The sequence below is a fragment of the Siniperca chuatsi genome, linkage group LG5 (genome assembly GCF_020085105.1).
Source record: "Siniperca chuatsi isolate FFG_IHB_CAS linkage group LG5, ASM2008510v1, whole genome shotgun sequence".
NCBI lineage: Eukaryota > Metazoa > Chordata > Actinopteri > Centrarchiformes > Sinipercidae > Siniperca > Siniperca chuatsi.
This window is the reverse complement of record NC_058046.1, coordinates 33,058,438-33,068,391: the sequence shown is the minus strand read 5'-3', so window position 1 is coordinate 33,068,391 and position 9,954 is coordinate 33,058,438. Positions and strand designations below refer to the sequence as shown.

Sequence of the window (9,954 nt, the reverse complement as noted above, 5' to 3'; positions counted from 1 at the left end):
AGGCCCGAAGTCACTGGGATAGGCTCCAGTCACCCGCGACCCCCTAACGGGGACCAAGCGGTAGAAAATGGATGGATGGATGGATGTTGAATAACTTGGTTTTTAATGCATACATTGCCCTGTGTGCTTTTTCTTTGAGTGCATTTATTGCCATATTGAAATTTCCTGATGCACATCTCTCTCTCTCTCTCTCTCTCTCTCTCTATCTGTTGCAACACAGATCCTGATTTGTCCTGTTTGGGCTTGTTGAGTGGATCTATTCAATTTATTTTATTTATATAGCACCAATTAATAACAGAAGTTATCAATCTATGTATTGATACTGGGGTTACTGATACTCTGGTGGATTAATATTCGAGTTATTGATACTCTGGTGTATTGATATTCAGGTTATTGATACTTTGATATATTGATATTGGGGTTATTGATACTCTGGTGTATTGATTTTGGGGTTATTGATACGCTGGTGTATTTATATTTGGTTTATTGATACTCGGGTGAAGTTATTTGGTATATATATAGTATTTGCTTTCTTGTTGGGTTGAACTCGGTGAAGCTGCTCTGTAGTGTTTTCAGTTCTGGTTGTTGGGGGATCATCCCGGTCTAATATAGCCTACAGTTTATGGCTCTGAGATTCCTCTGTTACCTTTAAACTGGCACAGTTAAGTATATTTTAATAGGAGGGGCAATCACAATTTCACACAGGGCCATGTAGGTTTGGATTGTGTTTTAAAAACTGCATTTTGTGTTTACTTGTGTTATCTTTGACTAATATTTAAATTTGTTTGATGATCTGAAACATGTGTGACAAACATGCAAAAAAATATGAAATCAGGAAGGGGGCAAAAACCTTTTCACACCACTGTATATGATATTTAAAGAACGGAATTCTAAATCAAGTTTCCTGTAACTTTAAAAGATCTAAATCAGTGCAGTTGCCACGGGGTATGTGTAAAAGATTGTGGAGTAGTCATGATTTGGTAAAGCTTCTGCCAAATGGAAGAAGTGAATGCAAACTTGACGTTTGATTTGCTACTGCTCTAAACATTGAGTTCCAGTATGTTAATGTTGAATATGTTCCAATATGTCTTGTATGAAACAATTTTTATAACAATATTGACTTTCATATAATTAGTAGTGTTAAATGACATTGTTTAAATGTATTAAATGAACACATTTTGAAAATGGTGGTTGGTGTTAATGAAGGGGTACTTGAGCTCATCTAATAGGTCTGTGGGCGTACATAAGACAAAAAAGGTTGGGAACCACTGATCTAAATGATTTTAATTAAAGAGCTTTTTGTTGTCTTTTCTTTCTCTGTCAGACGGTGAAGAGACCTCGTAAGATGGCGGTCCATTCATTGAAACAGCCCCCCTCCCCAGGTGGAGACAGTCTGGAATACGCCCCCTCCACCCACTACTACGATGCAGACAATGACAATGGATGGTATCATAAGGAAGGCCAGGACCACATCTCTGACAGCAAAGGATACCTGGACCCTGAGTACAGGAGAGGGCGGGACTACAACCAGAGAGAAAGGAGCCGTGGGAGAAGCCAGGAGAGAACCTCACCCAGCCCGGATAGATCCAAGAGGGAGGGCAGCCGGGGACGAGCCCTGGAAACCAGTGCCGACCATCAGAGGTACCACAGCCAAGGACGCAGCCCCGGGGACAGCTCTCGAATGGAGGATAAGTACGAGCGAGGAGAAGGAGGAGGAGGAAGAGGAGGAAGGTATAGGAGCAGGGACCAGCTTAATGACAATCCTCCATCCCCTGAACCTTCCAAAGAGCTGGAGCCACTGGAGAAACCTGTCAATGTCCTGCTGGTGAAGAACAGACCTAACGAAGGTAGAACACACCAGCTACCTACCATATTTGCCCATTTAACTGAGAAGAGGTTGTGTTTTACCATAGGCCTGCATGACTGTGGATAAAATGAGAATCACAATTTTTTCTTTGAGAATAGAGATGATGATTGTCTTTCATTTCTACATCTAAATATTTATTACATTCTCTTTTCTCTTGATGCCCACAGAAACGCAACAATCATTATTATGCTTAGTTGTTCTAAGAGGCTACAGTTAATGGTGTTTTAACTGCAGCCTCTTAGAAACGTGAAAACAAAGGATAATAATAACTCTGAAATCTGAAATAGAGTTAAAGTGACATCTAAATGTAGGCTTCACTAAGATAGGACTTATTGCAGGGCTGTTGGATTATACAGGGATTTCTATTTTTCTTGTCACTCAGTCTATGGATTGACCAGAAAAACAGTGTATAGAGAAAGTACTGTAACATTTGAGAAATAGGAGTGGAGAGTGTTTTTCTGGATTTCCTTGTTTTCCACTGTGTTGTTTGGAACTCTAGCTTTGATATTCTGTCAGGGATGGCGTTGGTCTGTATAAAGCTTCTATTATAGATGTGTGTAGTTTTGTGGCAGTGATTCTATGGTAGTTTTTGTGGTCTTGGAAGCTTCATAATGTCTATAATGGAGATGTTTCAGGTTTTTAGCTATGCTAGCAGCGTAGCTCCATGTAATGAATTTATGTTATTGTAGGGCGACTGTTGGTCCAATTTCAAACATCTCAACTATGGGATGGATTGCCATGAAGTTTTGTATAGACATTCATGGTCCACAGAGGATGAATACCAATGACTCTGACTTCTCCTCTAGTGCCATTAGCAGGTTGACATTTGTGGTTCAGAGTGAAATATCAACTGTTTATTATTTAATTCAACCTTTATTTAACCAGGATAGGTCCCATTGAGATTAAAAATCTCTTTTTCCAACTTAAGTATGTACTTTGGTTTTGGGGTCAAAGTTCGGTACATTTTCGGTACAACAGGGAAAACAAAACAATGTAGAAAATAACATTTTTGTCATTTATTTTTAAAAATTCAACATTGGCTCATTCTTACTGTAACAGCTAAAGCACTCAAATACTGGCATTTTGTTATGGTGGGTCACAAGGGCAAATGCAGTGCAACTTAAGAAAACACATGCAAATAGACAAAACACAAGTAAATTAAAAAAACATCAGAGCTGCAAATACACATAACACAACCAAATACAGAAACACGCTGCAAATACACATAACACAACCAAATACAGAAACACGCTGCAAATACACATAACACAACCAAATACAGAAACACGCTGCAAATACACAGAATAACAACGGAAGTGTTTCCAGAGGACAATAAAAAGTGCTGAACACGGCTTGGACACGCTTGTTGTTGCCACGGTTTGTTTTATACAGTCCATGTTTGTGACTCATGAAGTTTTTGAAGTCAGGGCCGTGTATCATCCACGTTTAGGTTGTGGGTTTCTGACTTGTGCCACTGCTCTACATGCCCTGAAAAGTGGCCGCTGCATGTAGGCTCAAGCACTTTGACCATATGCTTAAATGATGTATTCTCTACGGCTGAGTATGGTTGCATATCTGCGGTGCGAATCTGCAGTGAGAGGCTGCCTGAACTCTGTGGGGAGATAAGACTAATAATAATAATTGTAGTAATGGTTGTCGAGCAGGAACATAGGGGCAGTAGGCCTGCAATCGTAGATCCAGACTCTACACCTCCGGAGGCAGAAATACCTGCTGAAAGCGACAGAAAGAGAGAGGAGAGAGACGAGAAAGTACGAAACTATGGGAGAGAGAAGATGTCGAGTTAGTAACATGCAGTAATGGGATAAAAATGCATACAGATGGAGAGGAAGAGAAGGAAAGAGGTGCATCATGGGAAGTCTCCCGGCAGTCTAGGCCTATAGCAGCATAACTAAGGGATGGTTCAGGACTCACCCGAGCCAGCCCTAACTATAAGCTTTATCAAAGAGGAAAGTATTAAGCCTACTCTTAAATGTGGAGATGGTGTCTGCCTCCCGAACCCAAACTGGGATCTGATTCCACAGCAGAGGAGCTTGATTGCTGAAGGCTTTGGCTCCCGTTCTACTTTTGGAAACTCTAGGAACCACAAGTAACCCTGCATCCTGGGAGCGGAGTGTTTTAGTGAGACAATAAGGTACTATGAGATCTTTAAGATACGATGGTTCCTGACCATTAAGAGCTTTGTAGGTGAGGAGAAGGATTTTAAATTCTATTCTGGATTTTACAGGGTGCCAGTGCAGAGAAGCTAATATTGGAGAAATATGATCTCTTTTCCTAGTTCTTCTCAGTACATGTGCCGCAGCATTCTGGATCAACTGGAGAGTCTTAAGGGATTTTTTGGGGCAGCCAGATAATAAGGAATTGTGATAATCAAGCCTAGAAGTAACAAATGCATGGACTAGCTTCTCTGAATCATTTTGAGACAGGATGTACCTGATCTTTGCAATGTTACGTAAGTGAAAGAAGGCAGTCCTTGTTTTATGTGGGAGTTAAAAGATAACTCCTTATGGTGGTGCTGGAGGCCAGGGATGCCATCTAGAGTAACTATATCTTTAGATAACATCTCTTGAAAGTTTATGGAGTGTTTCCTAATAATATTGGCTGAAGAAAACCTTGTGGAATTCTGTGAGAAACTTTGGCGTGTTTGGAGGATTCATTGTGAGACAAGTCCATTGTCTGATGCAATTAGAAGGTCATTTATAATTTTCACCAGTGCTGTCTCTGTGCTATGATGCACTCTAAATCCTGACTGAAAATCCTCAAATAAATGGTTGTTATGTAGAAAGTCACACAACTGATTGGTGACTGCTTTCTCAAGGATCTTGGAGAGAAAGGGAAGTTTAGATATAGGTCTATAGTTGGCTGATGTGATGAATTTTTTCTCTAATAATTAAAATTTTATTATTAAAGAAACTCATGAAGTCGTTACTACTGAGTGCTATAGAAATACATGGCTCAATAGAGCTATGACTCCCTGTTAGCCTGGCTACAGTGCTGCAAAGAAACCTGGCGTTGTTCTTATTTTCCTCTATTAATGATGAGTAGTAGGCTGCTCTGGCATTACGGAGAGACTTCCTATATGTTTTCAGAATCAGAATCAGAATCAGAAATACTTTATTGATCCCCGTAGGGAAACTCTTTGTTTCAGTAGCTCGTCTTTACGTCAGTGCACACAGGAGAAAGTACTAGAAAAAATAAACACTATAAAACAGGTCAGAAATAAATTAAGTATCCTGTCGGTCTAAGTATAAGATAAACTAAGTGTCAAGTACCAAGTGGGTTTACAGGTTGGTGATGAAAGTAGCAATAAATAAGAAAAAAAAAAAAACTAACAAGGGGAAAACTAATATTGCACGGAGGTATTACACAGAATATTGCACAATTTATTAATTATGGCGGAGATGTAATGCTCAATGTCCAGTTTAGTGACCTAGGGTCAAACAGACTAACCCTTAGAGAGGGAGGAGGGTGGGAGACACTGTCCAAGATGGCATGTAGTTTGGCCAGCATCCTCCTCTCTGACACCACTGAGACTTTAAGACTATCTTGCCAGAGTAAACGAGATTCTTCCAAGTTTTCGCGATGTTTGCTTTAATTTGTGGGTTTGGGGGTTATGCCATGGAGCTAACCTCCTTTGTTTTATTATCTTCTTTTAAGAGGGGAGATAGAATCGAGTGTCTTTCGCAATGAGCCTGCAGCACTATCAACTAGATGGTCAATTTGGGAGGGACTGAAATTAGCATAGGAGTCCTCTGTTACATTGAGACATGGCATTGAATTAAATGCAGATGGAATCACTTCCTTAAATTTTGCCACAGAAATATCAGATAGACATCTAGTGTATTTTTTTCCTAATGGCGTGTAGTCCAGTAATAGGAGTTCAAAAGTTATTAAATAATGGTCTGATAAAGAAGGATTCTGTGGAAAGACTATTATATGTTTACTTTCAGTGCCATATACCAGAACAAGGTCGAGGGTGTGGTTAAAACAGTGAGTGGGTTTATGTACACTCTGACAAAAGCCAATCAAATCTAATAATGAGATAAACGCAGTACTATGGCTATCATTTTCAACGTCCACATGAATATTAAAATCACCTAAAATAATTACTTTATCTGTTTTAAGGACTAAACTTGATAAAAACTCAGAGAATTCAGATAAAAATTCAGAATAAGGACCAGGAGCGTGGTACACTACAACAAATAGAATTGGCTGTTGTAACTAACCGGGACACCGTAATGCTCCCATACAGTGGATCTACTGTAAATATCAATGGAAGATCCTCCTGCTCTGGTCTCTCATTTGTGTTTGTCATTCAGAGGCAGCAACATTACATGAGCTTGACTAACCTGGCTAACCGGGCTAAGCTGTTGTTGGTGTGCTCTGTGACCCAAAGAATTACTGTCAAAAGTCTATGTGTACTACTCACGCCCAAAACAGAAATTCTTTGGCTTCTTCTGGATTAATTTGTACCCTCCACTGTTATGCTGTGTTCACGTGCTAGTGGAAAATCTGACATCCTGGCATCCAAATCATCTGCTGAACAGCACTGCATTCACAACCTAAAATATCTTCAGTCATTTGCAGCAAGGGTTTGCAGTAACTATGGTGTGTTGTATGTTTTTGTGTGTTTTTGTAGAGTATGGTCTACGTCTAGGGAGTCAGATCTTCATCAAGCAGATGACCAGCACAGGCCTGGCTGCCAAGGATGGGAACCTGCAGGAGGGAGACATCATTCTTAAGGTGCACAGATTCACAGTGCAGTCGCACAATCACATCCATCACGGATAAGTCATCTAGCACAGTGGTTCCCAACCTGGGGTCCAGAGACTCTCAAAGGGTTCCTAAGATACATATGAGGGATCACTAGATAATAATGTGAAAATAACCAGAGGAAACAATCTGAAGAAGAAAAATCACTCTTTGGTTGGACAGTTCATGTCCACACGTAGGCCATAACCTGTGATGACGTGTCATAAGTAGACACTGATTTAAGGGCTCACAATCCAAAAAGACTGGGAACCAGTGATCAAGTATGTGTTGCACACAGTCATTTATATAATAGTTTAGTATTTAGTGATAATAAATGAGTAATAAATTAGTAATCATATTGGTAATAGTACTAATTTAGTACCTACTATTCATAAGTTTAAGAAGAAAAAATATTTTAGCTTTTCTTAAAAACCTTTTTGTCAGGCTAGTGTGGTTGCACATCTGCTCTTGTTGGATTCTAGTGTTAAACTACAAATGAACAATAAATCTTACGCAACACTCTTACTTAATTCACAAATAAAATTTGATTCACAAACTTGCTGTGCGTCTTACAATAACTGAATCACAGATATTTTTTCTCGAACAAACAAGTGATGGTCTTGAAAAGACGTCTTAAATCTGGATAGTTTTTGATAAAGTTTCCCATTGTTCTCTGGAACATGTCAAATATCCTTGAATAAATGCATGCGATTCCACAGATGTCACATGATGTGTAACACCAAAAGCAGTTATTACCTTTGCAAGATACAATAACAACACACTTATTTTGTTTGATTAATATGATTATTTTTACATTTTAAATTTAAAACAAAAAAAAAGCCTCAGTACGTTCTAGCCAAGACAGACGGCAACATCTATGAGTTACATAAAACAGATAATGCAATACTGTATATACTGTGTGTCACAAACATATTAATATTAAGGATAAAATTGACACCAAGATTAAATAAACATCATATCCACAGCCTCTAATATGACGTCAAAAGACTTCACCAGGTTTCCTTATTCAGAGCTGCCACAGCCTCTGACTGTTTGTACTGTCTGTACGGTGTGTGTGTGTGGTCGGTGCAGATCAATGGGACAGTGACAGAGAACCTCTCTCTCCATGATGCTGGGAAGCTGATAGAGAAATCGAGAGGGAAGCTGCAGCTGGTGGTCCAGAGAGACCACCGCCAGATCCTTGTCCGCATCCCCCCCCTCGCAGACTCCGACTCTGATAATGATGGTGAGTCACTGATGCATGGCCTGACCAACAGGGTTAGTGTTAAACCACAGGGAGATTTGTAGTGGTTATCATGTGGTGTAGGCAGAACAGTGTCTCCCACAGGTATGAAATATACTTGATGTGGTACTCTGGATGGGGATACATCAAACAGATGACAAACAACAAATGGTCTATTTGTGTCCTTTACTATAATATTTGTATTTCATTTCAAAATTGTTTTCAAAATTATTCTCCTTATCCTTGTACTAGTTCCATAATCAGATATCTACAGAAATTGTCAGTGTCAAAAATGTTCCTTCAAATTCAATCAAACCAATGTGATAACTAATATGTGACCCCATATTATTTAGCTTAGAATATACATGGACTGCTGCATGTTGATCTAACCAGGCGATGTAACTGAGTAAAGCCTGTCTTTGGGAAACACTGTATGTTGATTTTTTACACATTTGTAGTAGTTGACATGCTGTGTTAAATTGTATCAGATATGGTACAAACATATAAAATATGCACTGTTTTAGGCCCTCTGTTAAAATCAGCAGATGACAAAAGAAATAGAGCTTATCAGATCTGCTCCAAACTGTGGAGGTTGAAGTGTGCCACCAGAATACTTATAGATTTTTTTCAAATGTCAATAGGTAAATTAATTTATTCATTAATTGAGACAGTTTATATATTGATTGATTAAATTAGCATTAAATGATGCTGTTAAAACAGTAATTCACAAAATGGTAATGAAATGATCATTAAATTATTAAATTCAGTTGAACCATTTGTCAAGTCAGTTTTATTTAGCCAATTTCACAAATCACAAATTTGCTTCAGGGAGCTTTACAATCTCTACATCATACGACACCCTCTGTCCTTAGGCTACATCCACACTTCCACGTTTTCGTATAAAAACTGAGTTTTAAAACGAAAAGGTCCAGATGAGCGTTTCAGCTCCGTTTCAGAAGTACAGTAATCTTCGTCCATACTAACACGCCTGAAAATGCATAGGCGGTGGGGGAGAGGGAGGCACAATGCAAATACCACCTAGAATTTTTAAAATAGTAGAAATGTAATTGTAGTGTTAATATTAATAAATTAATAATGATAGGAATGACAGCTATAGGAAAAATAATGTCAGGATTAGTAACAGAGCCAATAACAACAACTGTAGTAGCAGTTGTCGAGCAGGAACACGGGGGCAGCAAGTGGCCCACAAGCACAGATCCAGACTCTGCAGCTCCAGAGGCAGAAATACCTGCTGAACAGAAGGAGAGAGGAGAGAGACGAGAAAGCACAAAACCACGGGAGAGAGAAGATGTCGAGGTAGTAACATGCGTAATGGGATATAAATGCGTACGGATGGAGAGCGAGAGGAGGAAGAGGAAAGAGGTGCAGCATGGGAAGTCTCCCGGCAGTCTAGGCCTATAGCAGCATAACTAAGGGATGATTCTGGACCCACCCAACCCAGCCCTAACTAAATAACGTGCAAAATGGCTGAACACTAAGCTACTAGCAAACGTTTAAACATTTATGCATCAAAACAAATCCATTATAAACAACAACGTCCATTAATCAGTACTTTTAGTCTCTAGTCCTTGTACATTCAAAGAATTTTTCCCGTTTCTGTTGATGTAGTTTGTGGATTAGCATTGTGGCATAACTTTACCACATGTCACACTTCGTCACAAATCGCTCGAATAACAGCTTGCCTCCTGCACATGTGGGCAGAAGTAGCATTATAAAATGCTGTATTTAACTGCACAACAGCTGCTAGCATTGACAACAAGGTCAGCAACGCCGGTTCGTTATCCATGTTGAATTAACCATGCTTTGTGTTCATTTTCTTCCGGAAAAGGGTTGCGTGATAGGGGCATGACGAATCAGGGAAGAATATGTTGTTACTGATGAGACCCAATCAAGAAGCGAACGCAGGTGTCTGTGTCATCGTTTCCAAAAGCCTCCGTTTTTGCCTGTTCAGACTAAAACGCAACCCCGGAGTTCTCAAACGAAAACTGGGCCAGCAGCGTTTCCAGACGTTTTAGGGGCTTGAAAACGCCAAAAACTAGCACGCATGGATGTA

General features: G+C 39.5%; 1 protein-coding gene across 2 annotated transcripts in view; it reads left to right on the top strand.

Annotated features, from left to right (window-relative positions):
• LOC122876891 (tight junction protein ZO-2-like) overlaps positions 1-9,954 on the top strand; it is a 113,304-nt gene that overhangs the window by 57,276 nt on the left and 46,074 nt on the right. For both annotated transcript variants that reach the window (XM_044197790.1, XM_044197791.1), the window contains 3 exons: positions 1,325-1,847; positions 6,525-6,628; positions 7,730-7,883. In XM_044197790.1, the coding sequence (XP_044053725.1) occupies positions 1,325-1,847; positions 6,525-6,628; positions 7,730-7,883 (781 nt within the window). The remainder of the gene's footprint in view (positions 1-1,324; positions 1,848-6,524; positions 6,629-7,729; positions 7,884-9,954) is intronic.